General features: G+C 45.5%; 1 protein-coding gene across 2 annotated transcripts in view; it reads left to right on the forward strand.

Moving 5' to 3' along the window:
• baiap2l1a (BAR/IMD domain containing adaptor protein 2 like 1a) overlaps positions 1-17,500 on the forward strand; it is a 65,711-nt gene that overhangs the window by 40,682 nt on the left and 7,529 nt on the right. Inside the window, exons 7-12 of one of the 2 annotated variants that reach the window (XM_063220589.1) lie at positions 826-978; positions 1,768-1,923; positions 4,079-4,205; positions 6,246-6,471; positions 12,748-12,807; positions 14,707-14,844. In XM_063220589.1, the coding sequence (XP_063076659.1) occupies positions 826-978; positions 1,768-1,923; positions 4,079-4,205; positions 6,246-6,471; positions 12,748-12,807; positions 14,707-14,728 (744 nt within the window). In that variant the 3' untranslated portion in view covers positions 14,729-14,844. The other variant, XM_063220588.1, reaches the window with a different exon arrangement.

Below are 17,500 nucleotides of genomic sequence, written 5' to 3' on the forward strand. Positions count from 1 at the left end.
GTGTGCGTGTCTGTCTGTCTGTCTGTCTGTCTGTCTGTCTGTCTGTCTGTCTGTCTGTCTGTCTGTCTGTGCAGCATGTGTATGTGGGAGCAATTCCATAGTCCCCTTCAACAGTCATTTAATTCTTCACTTTTATTGTCAATGTTAAGTTTTGTGTGTACAAGAAAATTAGACAAGTAAAAGAGAGTTGTCCATGAAATGACCACTGGCACCGTTGTCTGCGGACACCGACTGTTGATTATGATTGAGCTCTATTTTTGTCTGAGCAGCTTGTTAAAATCCACTGTTGAGACCACCTGCTGCAATGCTTATTATAATGCATAAGGTGCACTGCCAGTGTGCTGGAGCAACCGAAGATTCAAGATTCAGTACATTTAAATGTCATGTCAAACCAGTTAATAGGAATTCGTGTTGGCATGCCACAACATCAAAGAGATATTATGGACAAGGATTACGAAATTGTCAGATTCGACATGAATCCACAATGCTGTTGGAACCAGTGTGCGCTAGCCTTTGCAGTCACGAGGACACTGTGTCAATTCGAAAGGCCACCTCTATCTGGCTTTTCCCTCCTCGTGCTACAGTGTATCTATCTACATCATCACAACCCTCTCCAGGTGGACAGAGTAGCTTAAGGTTAAGCCATGTTATATACACGACAAGGTAGAGCCTGGCGAGGTGGTGGATTGCAAAGAAGCGAGCGGCCAGAACACCTGAGACTAACTCAAAGCAGCAAGCGCTTGACTGCCAAGGCCTGGCCGGAATGAATGCTGACGTTTGATTCCTGTCTCTTCCCTCCCCACCCCTCTCCTCCCCGTCCTGCAGGCTGTCCAAGTCATCACCACCCGCCAGACGGACATGCAGAAGTTCATCGCCGACGGCTGCCAAGAGGCCCTGCTGGAGGAGAAGAGGAGGTTCTGCTTCCTGGTGGACAAGCACTGCACCTTCACCACCCACCTCTCCACCTTCCACGACAAGGTAATGGAATAATTATGATGATAATGATTTGATGATGATGATAATGGATTATTATTAGTAGTAGTAGTAGTAGTAGTGATGATGTTAATGATAATTATTATTTGTATTTTTTATTATTATTACAAAACTATAATTCTGAACTTCACATGCACCAAAAAATGGCCCTTTGTTCTGTCCTCTGCTCAAAGTTGTTTTTTCTAGCACCGTAGTAGATGGGCATAGATGGCTAGCCTGGTCATGCCCTCCTAGTGACGCAACATCTTCTGCGGTGTTTCTAGTAAGGTCAAGAGCAATGCAAATATCGTTTCTGATCTCCCTAAAAATCGGGAACTCCAGCCACTTTGTCAGACACCAGTCAACCAGTAGCAAACCTAGGGAGGCACGTCAACCATGCCGTTTGGGAAAAGTTAATTGCTATGGTCTTGGTCAGACCAAGTCTTGAGATCTGAAAGTGGATGATTATCAGGCTAATAGATGGCATCCTTTACTCCGGTCCCCTCTCAACCCACCTGTGTTAATGTGCTCTACTGTACAGGGGTGAATTTCTCAAAACCAAAGTTGCTTACTACATTAGCTACTTCGTTGCTTTCAATGCATTTTCCCATTGCCAACTACCGAAGTTGCTAACAGGCTAACAACTTCCCTTTTGAGAAACTCACCCCAGGCCAGGGAGATGCTGCAGGAGAAGCTACAGTAGTAACCCCCAGGCCTCAATTGCCTATTCCTGTACATGTAGAAGTCGATGGGCATAGATGGCATCCTTAACTGTTATCTTGCCGTGCTCCACAGGCCAGGGAGATGCTGCAGGAGAAGCTGGTGACCTGGCAGGACAAGTGCAGCGACGCCACCAAGGTGCCGGACACCGTCATGACCATGATCGAGGGCCTGCGCACCCCCATCTCCATGACCCCCGACGCCTCGCCACTCATGGAGCGCCTGGCCAGGGTAAGCACCGCTTCCTCATGACCTTACATGATTACATGGAGATCCAGTCAGCACTTCGCTGTCCCGCCCAGCGAAGCTGCCTGTTTATCACTCAGTATACTCCACCTGCTGGTCATGCGGTGCCAATCACTGCCAATCAGCAGGCACGCCTGGTCTCACCAGCGGGTGGAAGAAACGGAGGGGAAAATGAGCAGCTGCGCACGGCGAGCCAGATGTGCCAACTGGATGTACAGTATTACACTTAGGCTGTCAGGTTTATAGCTCGAGGGTTGCCGGTTTGCCGGTTTGCCCCCCATTTAACCAGATGCCTCACTTTAACATGGTGCGCCTCACCATGGTGAGGGTGTTTTCTTCATCTCATTGCATTGCATTACACTTACATTACACTTACATTATACTTACATTACATTGCTCAACGTGGACCATCTGCATTTGCGTTCAGCACAGTTTCAGCAGTTTGTGAGAGCAAAATGTAGGTCAATATTTATTCATTTGGATTCCAGTATTTCATCCTGTGAGTTTGTGTAAATAAATGAATCGGCAATGACTGAAATTACAAGCTACAATGCTACAGTTATACACTCGCACACAGTGCCAGTAGTTAGACCCGTGTCTCCACAAAACAGTTAACACTCCAGTCTGTCCATCTTAAACATCGGCGCCTTGTCCGCATTTTGTACATGTAATACAATGAGTTGATCATTCTCAATATGACTCCAATGACTTGCCTTGCTGTGCACACTGTAATACATCATTATTTAGAGTTGAACACATCCACCTGACGGAGAGCTCCTGTTCGCTAGTCAGTCAGCCAGGTAGCCAGCGCAACCCCCCTCTTAGTCACCCTCACTGAGCGTGACACAGATTGGGTGATCGCTGTCAAAGATTGACTTGATATCCGTGTCATCAGATCACTCGGTTTATCTAATCTGCTCGGCGAGTGGCACAGGGTGATGTGGACAAACGGTGATGAATTGACGCCTGTGGAATGCCGAGTATTTATTTGACACAATCACAGCACCCAGGAAGTGAGTGCCATTATGACACGTCTATCTCATCGAGAATTTAGATCAGATAGTACAGTGGTAGTGCAAGAGACCTCAACCAAAACTACAGCACGTTGTCAGGGCACCAGATACATCTATTAGCTCGGAATGTGAGCTTTCTAAGCTGATAAAAAGCCTGCTATCTTGATGGTATCCAATACAGTGAAACAAAGTGTGTATTCAGTGTCTTTGTCCTGGTTTCGGGCCAGAGGAACTTTGATACTTCAATCGGTGGCAGAGCCTCAGGGTGACGAGGGTTTTTTTTTTCCTAATAGGACAGAAAGTCAACAAACGGTGGGGAAACCGTGGCAACAGTGTTTCGCAATTGACTATGCCATGTCATTCCCCAATTTGAGGTGTTTTTTGTTATATGTTATAATGGAATATATTGCATCAAGATTATTAATACATTAAAGGGACACTGTGTGAGATTTTTAGTTGTTTATTTCCAGAATTCATGCTGCCCATTCACTAATGTTACCTTTTTCATGAATACTTACCACCAGCATCAAATTCTTAGTATTCATTATGACTGGAAAAATTGTACTTTTCATACATGAAAAGGGGGATCTTCTCCATGGTCCGCCATTTTGAATTTCCAAAATTAGCCATTTTTAGCTGCAAAAATGACTCTACTTGGACCATACTAGAAAATATTTGTTTATTACTTAGAAAACTTTCATGTAAAGATCAAATTTGGCAATAGGCCACTCAGTTTCAATGAGCAGCATAGTTGCAGTACCTTTTTTGACCATTTCCTGCACAGTGTCCCTTTAAGTATAACAATATGAATAGAATATGTGATATTTAAAGGTGGGGTTGCATGTTAACCATTTTAAGAAAATATACTATTATGACATCACGTTGGGGGTTCCGCAGGCTCATAGGAGTCTATGTAGAACCTTAGAATCCTGGGGGAGTTCCCCCAACGTGATGTCATACCTGCAACCCCACCTATAAGAAAAAACACATTAAAATTTGATTTATTCTATTCATGTCTGTTCTGTACAGTAGGCTTATTGCCTTCTTTTACATGTTGCGTCATGTTGTTTGGCAGTATGTGTATTTATTTTGTAGATATTCCTGTAATGTGTGAATGTATTCCACAGACACAGAGTAACTCGGACACGGTGGGTCCCCCGCCTGCCCCGACCCTGAAGGCCCAGATCAGTCCGCTGGCCAACATGTTCAACCAGGAGATCCCCAAGAGTCCTGTCTCCGCTGATTACAACACAGGTACGCACCATCACATTACATTACATTACATTACACTTCATTATATTTCATTGCAGTACATTACAGTAAGGAGATCCGTTTCTTCTGCAGTCAGGTACGCACCAAAACATGACATTGCATTACACTATTACAATTGCATTGCAGTACAGCATATTATATTACACAACATTATATTGTGTCTCATCTCCACCGACCACAACTTAGGTTACCTCCAACACATGACAATATATTACATACCATGACAATACATTATATTTAGGGTTCTTATCTCTGTTGTTCTTAACTCAGGTACGCACCAAAACATTATATTACATTACATTACATGACATGACAATATTAGATTTAGGAGTCCCATCTCTGCCAGCATTAGTAACAGTGCAGGTACAGCCAGTGCAGGTGCCGTTAGGGAAAATGAGTTGCAAGGCGTAGCGCTACCGTATGTCTGCCCATTTCAATTTGAGTACGGAACAAACCTGACTTTCATTCGTGTAAGGCAGGGGTGAGGAACCTTTTTCATTCGAAGGTCCACCTCAAATTTTGTTTAAAGTCCTCCGAAGGCCGTACTATGATCACAAACCAGAATTTCCACCTGCACTTTAGGCTTATATTAAAGGTGGTCACCTTTACAACAGACCCCATCTTCACTAGGTCCCCTGAAAATATACCTTTATTGTTTTGCAAATGTACATTCTGAGATTGCTTTACAAAACATGTCATATTTCATGAAACTGCATAACATAAAAACTATATTGGGGGCTGAATAAGACAACCTCAAGGGCTTTAAATGGCCCCCGAGCCATAGGACCCACCCATGGTGTAGGGCAAGACACCACCAGTCACCACTGTTTAAAATAGAAAACGGACACCCTCCTCTTCTCAATTTCGGTGGAGACATCTCCAAACTAAACCAAAAAATCCCCACAAAATTCAAATTCTGGTCTCATCGCTGCATGGCAGCGGTGTTCTGTGACACTTGGGCTACTTTTTGAGTGTGGCTAGTCGCTACCCTTGAAGCACAGATGGGGAAACGAATAGCTCAACGTGATGGAGAAGCAGCACAGCACCCTTTGCTCCTTCGGGCAATTTTTATCCTCTCTCGTGTCCTTTTTTTCAAAGTTATGGCATGCATGTCCTCTCAGTTATGCAGACACTGGGGCTAAAAGAAGGTAAAGCCAGGTGGCTGTTGAATTTTTAAACATTTTTTAGGGCTGTTGTCGCCTTAGTTATGACAGGATAGTGAAGATGAGACAGGAAAGTTGTGAGGAGAGAGAGCGCGAGAGCGAGAGAAGGACCGGGAATTGACCCAGGCTGATCCCCATGTTGTTCATGTGCTCCGCCTGATGAAGGTGTAAGGACCCAAAGCTTGCAAGTCAAGTAAAGCTTCTTTGCCCAAAAAATACCTTAAGAGTGCGGATTGTCTCCTTTTTATACAGAAATTTCAACTGAATCCTGCACCTTCTAAACAGATGAGCGGTGGCCTATCACAACTTAAGTAAAGGTGCTCTATGCCATTTTTGGAAATAAGCTCATATTACACATTCCCTTGAGTTAAATAATTTCAGGGGGTGCGCGGAATTTTGTTTTTGTTGAGGTTTCAACCAAAATTCTGCTTCCAAACATTATAATTGGCAGTGCACATTTTACGTCAATGCTAGCAGTTAACATTGAGTCCTATGAGTCTGGCGGCTAACTGGTCTCATAGGAGTCAATGTTAACTGCTAGCTTGGAGGTAAAATTTGCACTGCCGTACTCAGAGAATGGTTGAAAGTACAGGAGAAAGGTAAAACTCAATTATTTAACTGAAGGGAATGTGTAATATGAGCTTATTTCCAAAAATGGGACAGTATCACTTTAAGTAAAGGTGCTCTATGCCATACGCCAGGGGTTCCCAACCTTTTCCGACTTGGGGCCCACTTCAATTTTTCACAAATGTTTGCAGCCCACCTCTGACCCAATAAAGAATACATCTCAAACGAATAGTCAACACGTTTTCAAATGCGCCATACAAATAAAATTGCCTCGCCTTGTTTCCTTGTCCAGAGTCGGCAGACCAGGACAGCCTCGGTAGCAGCAGCCTGTCGCGTTCCACCTCCATGTCGAGCGACGTGAACAGCATGGCGCGGAAGCCACGCGTGCTCACCATCTTCCCCCACACGGCCGGCAACAACGACACGCTGCTCAGCTTCGACGACGGCGACCTCATCACCCTGCTCATCCAGGAGGAGAAGGACGGCTGGCTGTACGGCGAGCTGGAGAAGACCGGACAGTAAGTCACCTTGACCTAGTGAAACGCCACATGGTGGCCCTGCCGTGGCGGTAGGGCACTCGTCTACCATGCGGCTGACCCGGGTTCGATTCCCGGCCCGGGTCATGTGCCGGCCCTTGCCCGCCTCTCTCTCCCCCCACTCGCTTCCTGTCACCACCTTCACTGTTCTATCATAAAGATAAAGTCAAAAAGACCACACGGCACATGGTACCACATGAAACCACATGGTACCAGCCCTACTGTAATATATAGATGGCTGGCTTTACTGGGAACTGGACAATACCGGGCAGTAAGTGGCTTTCATTAGTGACACTAGTGGCAGTCTTGTTTGTCTTTGTCTTTACTGAAACACCTCATGGTACCAACACTACAGTAATAAATAGGGCAAATGGCGCCACAGGGAGCTGGCGCATACCGAACAAAAAGTCACCTTGACCTAGTGTAACACCACATGTCAACAACCAACACTACAATGATTGTATAATACACATAATAATAACCAGAGCGTGGTGGCTCAATGAGCTAAAACGCTGTGCCATTACACTGGCAACTCAGGTTCCATTCCACTGCACTGCTCCCTTGGGGTGCCGTTTGGTGCTAGCTGCTAGCTGGTCCCATACGGTTCAATTGGGTCAAAGACGTCCAACATGTCCTTCAGTGCAACGGATACTTTTGCTTACTGTAAATGCAAAAAAAGAGATTTTTTTTAAATTATTTTTTTGCCTTGGCTTTTATGCATTCATTTTTTTTTTTTTTATTTCATGTTTTTCACAGTTACAGTAAGCAAAAGCATCTGTTAGCATGTGAAGGACAATGTCATGTTGGACGTCTTTGACCCAATTATACATATGCTAACTTGGAGGTAGAATTTGCGTCACCAGATGCAAAGAACAGCTGGAACCACTGTCACCTTTGAAAACTGTTACACACAATTGTCCTATGTACAATACATTTTCTTGACTTACTTCTCGTACTTGTCTTTACTTGTCGTAACACACAGTAGCAACACCCATTAAGAAGTCTGACCTTTCATACCATGCAAATGGTGTGTTTTACACTTATCTGCAGGTGTGTTAATAGGTGATTCAGAGGGTCTAGGTGGCAGCTTTGGCAGACTTTGGAGCGATTGGGATGACAAAGTATATCTCTACAAAATGAGTCGTACTATATTAGACCATTCCTTAGTATGCCTTTCTTTTTTGAAGTCTTCCTGCACATCTCCATGGGTCAGGATCGTTGGAGAAGTTACCCAGCGTCACTAGTATGGGAAGCCAAAGGGGTCCGTTGGCCCGGGCCCATAGAGAGAAGGGGGCCACAGAATTGGGTCCTCACAAGATTGCATGTATGGAGGGGGGCACTGGCAGATGACGTACTGTATTCCTGGGCCTGACTAAAGCTGTCAGCGGTGCAGTTATAGTTGATAGACAGAGAGCTATTTTCTCAGTAATGGAGGACACAAGGGGTCGTTTGGCAGGCTCTCATTTCAGACTGATATTATGGGCTGCTGCGGAGTTCCTTTGAGTGCTTACTTCCTACAATCTCACCAGTTCAGACTGACTGGAAGAAATCCCATTTTATAGGGGCTTTTAGAGGTTTCAAAAAGTTTCTTTTGGAAGAGATCTCTGTACACTGAGAATAAAGAAGAGTCTTCTCCGCACTTCTGCGAACAAACAATCTGTTGAAACCAGGAGAGGACTGGGGTACTACAGGGGTTAAAAGAATGCCAGTGCAGTATTATCCAAGTCAATGACATTGAAAACAAAGCATCTTCAATGACTCTGCATCAAAATGGTGATCTGCGCTGCAACCTTGCAGAAAGATTGTCCAATTTACAAATTATAAACTGCATTCCATTGACCCTAAAAAGTATTGATATGTCCGTGATGTGGAACGAGTCAGTTTCGATTCACCCAGTTTCATTCCCCAAACGCACTCAATGAATTCTTGAAAGTGATGTCACATCCTGCGATTTCATGGGACCTCATGGCATTTTTTGGCGGAAAATGTTAGCATGTAATCCAATGGTGGTATTAAAATGATATTTCGATCCCCTTTGATAAGGGGTGGGACTTTCAAGCCCAATGGAATACCTCAATAGAAGCAGTCCTCATTAGCTCAATAGATTACTAAAGATGATGTCACATTGTCTCTCTCAATTGGCGCATTCAGGCCGACTGAGAACTGTGCTGGTGCCTGTTCCTGCATCTAATCGCGAACCAGCCGTCGACACAGATCTTAGGGCCAAAACACACCAAGGCGGAACGGAATGGTCGCGGGACAAACGCGGTCTTTCTGCTTAGTTTCGGCCGGTGTGTTTCTCTGCCTCTCACATTGACAGCGTCGGCGTGCGCGGCTAGTCCTGTTCAAAACCCTCCCCACAGCCAAAGCTAGCATGCTACTTTGCCATTCAGTTGAATGAGACACCGCCGGTCGCCGGCGTGAAAAACACGCTCGAGTTCTTTTTCCAAATGCAGCGCGGCGTGGAGCCGGGTCCCGCGCCGCTGACGCTCGACTACCGCCGGTTGGTGTGTAATTACAGATATGTTTCAATGTATTTTCACCAACACCGGTAAAAAACGCGGCTGGTAAAAAACGCGGCCGGTAATAAACGCGGCTCCGCAACGCTTTACCGCCCTGGTGTGTAAGACCCCTTACCAGTCGCGAACCGAAAAGTTGTTTGGTTCACAATGCAAACCGCAAAATATTTGTTGTTTCTCCTCAAACTGTAATAACAGCGCGGTCGTCAGCAGGTTCATCCGGGTAACACAGTTGCGTGCGGTAAAAGTTCAGAGCCCGGTATGAACATGGGCAGTTCGCAGATAAGCACTTTAGTGACAAACGTAACTGATGCAGGCACCGGCACCTGCTCCGTTGTGGTCGGCCTGAAAACCACCCATGTGGTGGACTGCTCTTGACTGTAAATGCCCTGCCCGGTTTTGTGTACCAACCCAGCCCTGGCTTAAAGGTGCATTGTGTAATATCTTAATAAAAGTTTCTTTCTAAAATTTCCAGAAATATACATTTTTAGCTGCAAAACTTACTGTATTAAGTCAAAATGATATTTAGTTTATTACTTATAACATATTCATGAAAGCATCAAATTTGACAATAGACAGCACAGTTTCAATGAGAAGCATATTTGCAATACCTACTCTCGCTACGATCCTACACAGTGCACCATTCAGGTCGAACGGGGCACTGTCTGATTGTAAGGGATTTTTTTTTTACTACATGCCAAATCACATGCCTGGCTGGGCACATCAAGCAGGTTTCTCACACACAGTGACAGTAACACACACACACACACACACACCAAGACTGAATAATTCTTTTGGGCATTGAGCTTACATAGCACTGCTGATATGGTCGCTGGAAATGCATTCCTTGAGCTACGTTATAAACACGCACACGCACATGCACATGCACGTACAATCACACACCTGTCGCTAATCAGCATTCTGTTACACCGTCGCCCAGCCCTGAGTGGAAATACTTGTTCTTGGCCTTTTGTTAATTTCTCTCTCTCTCTCTCTCTCTCTCCATCTCTCTCTCTCTCTCTCTCTCTCTCTCTCTCTCTCTCTCTCTCTCTCTCTCTCTCCATCTCTCTCTCTCTCTCTCTCTCTCTCTCTCTTTCTCTCTGTTTCATTCTCTCTCTCTCTCTCTCTCTGTTTCATTCTCTCTCTCTCTCTCTCTCTCTCTCTCTCTCTCTCTCTCTCTCTTTCACTCTGGTTTCTTTATATCTCTCTCTCTCTCCCCCTCTCTCTCTCTCTCTTCCACTCTTTTTCATTCTCTTTCTTTCTCTCTCTCTCTCTTTCTGTCTCTCCCTCCCTCTCTCTCTCTCTCACTCTCTCTCTCTCTCTCTCGAATGCTTGACATGCCAGGCGAGACGTGCAAGCTCGCTGACAAGAACAAGTTAATGGAAGGCCAGAGCAAGCGAGGCCATTTGTTTCTCCCCCTGCGGCGGGTTGAAGAGCCCTGGGGTGCGGAGGCCGCAGATCAGATCAGAGTAGAGTAGAGTGGAGTTGATAAGAGCCAGGCCCAGCATTGGCCCACTTCTGGCCCAGTTCCTGTCGCAGCACAGGTCTCTGAAGAAGAAGAAAAACGCCTCATTAGCAGGGCCGCTGACAGCTTTGGCTGGGCCCAGGGCAAAGTCATCTGAAAGGGTCCCCCACCCAGTACATTCAATGTACTTAAATGAGGGCCCAATTATGGGGCCCCTATCTCCCTGGGCCCGGGACAGCTGACCCGTTTGTTCCCCCTTGTCAGCTTCCCTGCTCATTAGTGTAATGTGTTAATGTGTAGGTGTGTTCCCATTGCACCGCGAGTGGGTGTCTGGCCGGCTAATTACTTTTTTTTTCGCCCTCGTTACAGGAGGGGTCAAAGAGGAAAACATAAATGATGTGATGATATGGTCAATAAGTCTGGATAGGAATGATATGAGTGTGTGTGTGTGCATGTGCGCATATATTTGCATGTGTGTGGGTGTGGGTGTGCGTGTGTGTGGTACACATATTTGCGGAGTGCATGCGCGCGTGTGTGTTTGTGTGTGCATTTGTGCATGTGTGTGTCCATTACATGAAATTCCAGGCTTGTCAGTTCAGTAAGTGGCTTATGAAACATCACTCCTGACGCCACACAAGACCAAGTGGGGCCATTTTTTAAGTCGAAGAGCATTTTCCAAAGGGTGCACATTAGTACAACTCCAGTCTTTCTCTCCCCTCCAGCACCTTTGGAGGCCTCTTAATGTTATTCATGTTGTTTTGGCCGCCATGTTTTTGACAGCACAGTCACTTACACAGTAATTTCAAGGCTCAGTCTTTGTTTTCTTTCTTTTTTTTTATCTTCTTCTTTGCGTGTTAACAGCGGTGGCTTTTCAGAAGTAGACAGTTTCTTAGCAACCGGTATCTTGCCGTGCCTGTAGAGATGAGTTCTTCGTCTATACCTAATGGTTTCTGTCGGTGGACATGTATACGTGAGCCTGTGATCCATCAGAATGTATGCTCTCGCTCTCGTTCTCTCGCTCTTGCTCTCTCTCTCTCTCTCTCTCTCTCTCTCTCTCTCTCTCTCTCTCTCTCTCTCTCTCTCTCTCTCTCGATTTCTCTCTCTCCATTTTTCTCTCTCTCTCTCTCTCTCTCTCTCTCTCTCTCTCTCTCTCCCCCTCTCTCTCTCTCTCGCTCTCTCGCTCTCACTCCCTTTCTCTCGCTCTCTCACACTCTTGCACACTCTCTCTCTCCTCTGCTGTGTTTAATGCTAATGGTATAATGCGGTGGTTGACACTTTGTGTCACTCTCTCAGGCACTCAGTCGCTTCCCTCTGAACACCCACCCCAGTGCTCCCCTCCCCAACCCTCCCCTCCCTTGCTCAGTGAGTCTCAACCACCCACACGCATGTGACATGACCCACACACTTGTTGCACACGCCATCCCACGCATTTGCAACATGTGCATAATGCCTTGGAAATGTTCACCCACCTACACCTCACTCCTTTTATTCGTTTGTCCTCGACTCACACAGAATCTATTTTTCATCTGTGCAGCCTCAGTAGCCAGACACACATGCCCACTCATACGTACACCTGAAGTACGTATATATTGTGCATACATGCACTCGCCAAAGCATAGGAGTAGTGTTATGTATGCTTAGCACCCTGTCTCTTTATGCTTTGATGACTGCATCAGTTGTGCTTTTATGTTGTTATGGATATGGATGTGGGGCACCCGTGGCCTAGTGGTTAGAGAGTTGGTCTTTCAATCTAGGGGTTGCAGGTTCGAATCCCCCCTGACCTCTCCCTACATCTCCATCCATGGCTGAAGTGCCCTTGAGCAAGGCACCTAACCCCACATTGCTCCAGGGACTGTAACCAATACCCTGAAAAATAATAACTGTAAGTCGCTTTGAATAAAATGAAAGCGTCAGCTAAATGCAATGTAATGTAATATGGCCTATGGGTATGAAATACACTATATAATACTATAAATAGTATACTAATAAATTATAATAATAGGGGGTGCTGTGGTGCTTGCATTTGGGCTTGCATGCCCATGGGGACCCCAGTTCGAGTCCGGCCCGGGTCATTTCCTGATCCTCCCCGTCTCTCTGTCACACTCGCTTCCTTGTCTCCATCTCACACTGTCCTGTCAGATAAAGGCATAAAAGCCCCTAAAAAACATTAAAAATAAATAAATAATAATAGTAATAGTAAATACTTGCATTGCCCTGATGTAATATTGATATAATTGGTGTTTGTGTTTGTTTTCTCCTTTCTCTTTGCCACAGGCGTGGCTGGTTCCCCTCCTCCTACTGCCGACCCTATGCAGAGCCACTGCTGACTAACAGGTAAGCTGCTCCCACCACTAGGAAGGTATGGAGTTGTCACACAGAAATTTAAGTAGTGCGTGGTGTGTGCGTTCGTGTGTGTGTGTGCGCGTGTGCGTGTGCGTGCGCGCGCGCGTGTGTGTGTGCGTGCGCGTGTGTGTGTGCGCGTGTGTGTGTGTGCGCGTGTGTGTGTGTGTGTGTGCGTGCGTGAGTGTGTGCGTGCGTGAGTGTGTGCGTGCGTGAGTGTGTGCGTGCGTGCGTGAGTGTGTGTGTGCGTGCGTGAGTGTGTGAGTGTGTGCGTGCGTGAGTGTGTGGGTGCGTGCGTGCGTGCGTGTGTGCGTGCGTGAGTGTGTGCGTGCGTGAGTCTGTGCGTGCGTGAGTGTGTGCGTGCGTGTGTGCGTGAGTGTGTGCGTGCGTGAGTGTGTGCGTGCGTGAGTGTGTGCGTGCGTGAGTGTGTGCGTGAGCGTATGTGTGCGCGCGCCTGCGTGTAGCTGTGGTTGCACCACGCCACCACCCTGTCATCTGCTACTGAAAAACGTCAATGGCCCAAAGCCCTATTGTTTCTGACATCATGACCAGCAGCACCACATATGCAGACGATCTTTTAAGCCTTTTAAGCCCATGACTCCTTGACTTTTCATTACCAAAAAAAAAACATTTTCCAACAAGGACTTTTGGTTCAAAGAGTCAATTTAAGCTTTAAATCAACTCTGAGGGCTTTTGAAGACTGAAAGGTGAAAACTACTTCCTTGTATTGCTTTCATGGGATTAAAGATTAGTGATCAACTTTTCAACTTTATTGTCCCCAAAAGGGGCGATTAGGTGTGCAGCAAGACATAAGCTCATATATAGACAGCAACAACATATACCACAGGACAGACATAAAGTGCAGTGGTCAATAAAAGGTTAAAAAGACAACACATCATGAATAAATAAATTAAATAAAGTAAGAACATCATCATACAATACATACATAGTTATCATGTCTTGGTTTGCTCTCTGAACCAGTGGACATCTAATAAAATGCCACAGTTCTACAAAAATAGTAAAGGAAAAGGATTTGCTGAAGTAAAACTGATAAACGGTTTGATTTGAAGTTGCAGAGCTGAGTCACCTGGTATGCTGACTAATGTGCGGCTCTATGGGGACAACTTGTAGGTGGGAGGGATATGTTGTTTGGGTGGCCTTTCTCATAATATACTTTAGTATACAATTCTTTATATAATCATAATGTACTGTGGGCAAACACCGCCTGACGGTCTGTCAGTCTGGGAACTGTCTATTTTTGGTGTCCGCGTCCGTGACTGTGCAGTAGGTGGATGGAATATGTCATCATGGTGGCAGTTTTATCTGTAACTTGTAATTATTACTAAACCGTATGCCCACTTTCGCTGAGGGAACCTTGAAATGCCACCAGGCATTATGCGGACATAATTCACACTGAGCACAGTTACAGGCAAGGAATATTCTGTTTTTAAACGGTGGCAGTCCTATATTTAAGTGGTGGCAGTATCCAAGCGGCACCCAAGTCACGTAAACGCAAACTGTTTATTCATCACAAATGTGGCCGCGTTTTTGAAATATTCCCCTTGCAGAGCGCTGTCCCACACATGTAAACAGAATATAACAGAACTTGTTTTAATCTAGTCTTCAATTCAATTCTTTATTTACTTCAGATATAAGTGCATGGTCCATATGAACATACGAAAACGATAGAGTAAGAATAAATAGCAAAGAAAAGACAATATTCCATTTGAAACCAAAATACTCACTGCCTTCCTCAGTGTATTGCTGAAGGAACACACGGAATGAATCATGTTCTGTTCTTTACTTTTCTATTCCATTTTATTTTTTCACCTATTCTCTAATGCACTGTGTGGTGCTCTACTGAAATCCACTGCTCTCTATTCTGTTCTAAAGCACTGGGTGGTCAGACTGCTGACTGGAATCCATTGGGGCTCACCGTGCCATTGTGCCTGGGTGTTTTTTGGGGGGGTCTCACTGTTTCGGGGTGTCTCCTCCTCCCTCTCTGCCCCACCTCCCCTCACCTCCCCCACCTCCCATACCTTTTTAGGATGGACTCGTATAGCGGAGGAGCCGACCTCCTGGTCGAGGAGGAAGGAGAGGAGGGCCCCGTGCTCCTGCCTCCCCCCGACTACAGTGACCCCTCGCATGGGAGCCCCGTCAAGACCTCCACCCCCTCTCCGGACAGCATGGTCAGTACCGGCCGCCACCACCAGGGACACTTTCTGCAGTGACGCAGCACGTTGATCTGCATCTTGCATGGATCGTGGTGTATTACACAACTAATGATAATGATTGATGATTATGATGATGATGATTATTAGGTAATGAAAAAAAGCGCACACTGGTGAGCTCCCATTTAATCCATTTTATTTTGTGACGTTTCGGGCCACCCTGGCCCTTCCTCAGAGGTTTTTTTTATTACCTATGGACCTGAAACCAGTCTTTTTTGGATGTGCGTGAGATTCGATTGGGATGATGATTATTAGGAAACTGATGCATTTTGGTCATGGTCAGTACCATCCACCATGGACAGCTGATACTGTACAATGAAGCAAGTAGATCTTCATCTCGTATGGATCGCGCCGTTTGAATTCAGCTGATGATGATGATGATTATCATGACTTAAAATACTGACATTTATGCATTTTGGTTTTCATCTTGGCCAATACCAGCCAGGATACGTTGCCCAGTGAAGCACTCTGAGCTGCATCTCGTATGGGTCGTGCTGTCTACATTCAGCTGATTATAATGATGATTGATGATTGATTATGATGACTATGACTATGATGTGATTACTTTAAATACTGATGCTGATGCATTTGATCATAGTCAGTATCAGCCAGCAATGACACTTACTTCAATGAAGCACTTTGATCTGCATCTTGTATGGGTCGTGCTATATCCAATGAACCGTTGATGGCTATCATGGTGGTGATGATTATTATTATTACTTCCGATACTGACATTGATGCATATTGGACATGGTCAGTCCCAGTCCCTGGACTGTTATTTCATGGGAATCGTGCTATTTAGTAGTTAATGAAGAGAATTACAATTGATGATGTTCCTTATTACTTCAATACCAATATTTTTTTTCTTTTGTCAGTCAGGCTGGCCTTTCCTCTTTTTTTTTGGTTCTTATTCTCATGGACAGTCTCCGTTGTGGACAGTTTCAGTCATAGACAGTTTCAGTCCTAGACAGTTCTCTTATCCCATCGAAAGTTGTGAGAGGAAGTGGAAGAATGGGGATGATATGGCTTGGATGGGATCCACCTTATTACCCACTAAAGCTAAGTGTATGCCAAGCACGACCTGCGCTACCTGGGCGACGGAAGTCATTACTTATTTCTCTATGGCGGGTCGTGACCAAAACGAATTTGCCAGGAGCGAAACGACCGCAGCGACCAGAGCGAATTTCAGCGATAAAGTCGAGTGGACACAATTAAAGCAGGACATCCCCCTAAATCTGTGGATGATGGAATTGCTATAAATCCCACCACTATGTTACAATAGAAAATACTTGAACAGGGTTCCCATTTGTCATGGGATTCCTGGAATATCACTGATTTTCAATAGTTTTTTTCCCCGTCAATTCCCATCAATTTTCCCATAAATTAATCTAGATTTCAGTAATTATTAATCGTTTATTTAACCTCTGTATGCAAACCATCCACATAAAAAATATATGTATGTTATGGGTATTGTGGTAGGGTAAAAGGCTAGCGTAGTACTTCGATGTTGAAAAAAAAACATTTTAGTAAATGCCACTGAAGTTTCCTTCCTTAAACTTCCTGGACATCGCTCAAAGTAAACGAGTTGCAATGTTGGCAACAGTGTCTCTTTGAATTGTGTGTTTTTGCCCTCACAACTCTGTCAACGACTTATCCAAAGAGATCGCAGCCACTGAGGACAGAGTTCTATTTACACGCCGCTGCCTCAAAACCAAACCCAGCCATGCAGCAACATCCCGTCCAATCCCATTCTCTCTCTTCCACTCTCTTTCTCTTCTCTCTCTCTCTCTCTCTCTCTCTCTCTCTCTCTCTCTCTCTCTCTCTCTCTCTCTCTCTCTGTCCCTTGACTGTGTTCTCTCTTGCATGCTCACTAACACACTCTTTTTTCACCCTCTTTCTCCTCTATTTTTCTGTATTGCTGTCTTTCTCTCTCTCTCTCTCTCTCTCTCTCTCTCTCTCTCTCTCTCTCTCATGCACTCTCTCAGTTGCTCACCCATCCTCTCTGTCCCTGTCTTCTCTCTCTCTCTCTCTCTCATGCACTCTCTCAGTTGCTCACCCATCCTCTCTGTCCCTGTCTTTTCTCTCTCTCTCTCTCTCTCTCTCTCTCTCTCTCTCTCTCTCTCTCTCGCTCCCCCTCTGTCCCTCTTTCTCTCTGGATCCGGTTTCCCCCAAGGGGACAAACCTGAATCGCGGCTCCCAAGACCAGGGGCCAGGGCCAGTCGACTTTTCACTGAAAAGACTCGCTGAACAGTCCCATCTCCCTTCCCCACCTCCTTACTCATGATCCACCCCCACCCCCCACTCCCCACTCCCACTATCTCATCCACCATTGCCCCTTCATTCTCTCTGTCTCTCTCGATTGCTCTCTCTGTCTCTCTGTCTCTCTGTCTCTCTCTCTCTCTCTCTCTCTCTCTCTCTCTCTCTCTCTCTCTCTCTCTCTCTCTCTCTCTCTCTCT

Source organism: Engraulis encrasicolus, chromosome 17 (assembly GCF_034702125.1).
Source record: "Engraulis encrasicolus isolate BLACKSEA-1 chromosome 17, IST_EnEncr_1.0, whole genome shotgun sequence".
Classification (NCBI taxonomy): Eukaryota; Metazoa; Chordata; class Actinopteri; order Clupeiformes; family Engraulidae; genus Engraulis; species Engraulis encrasicolus.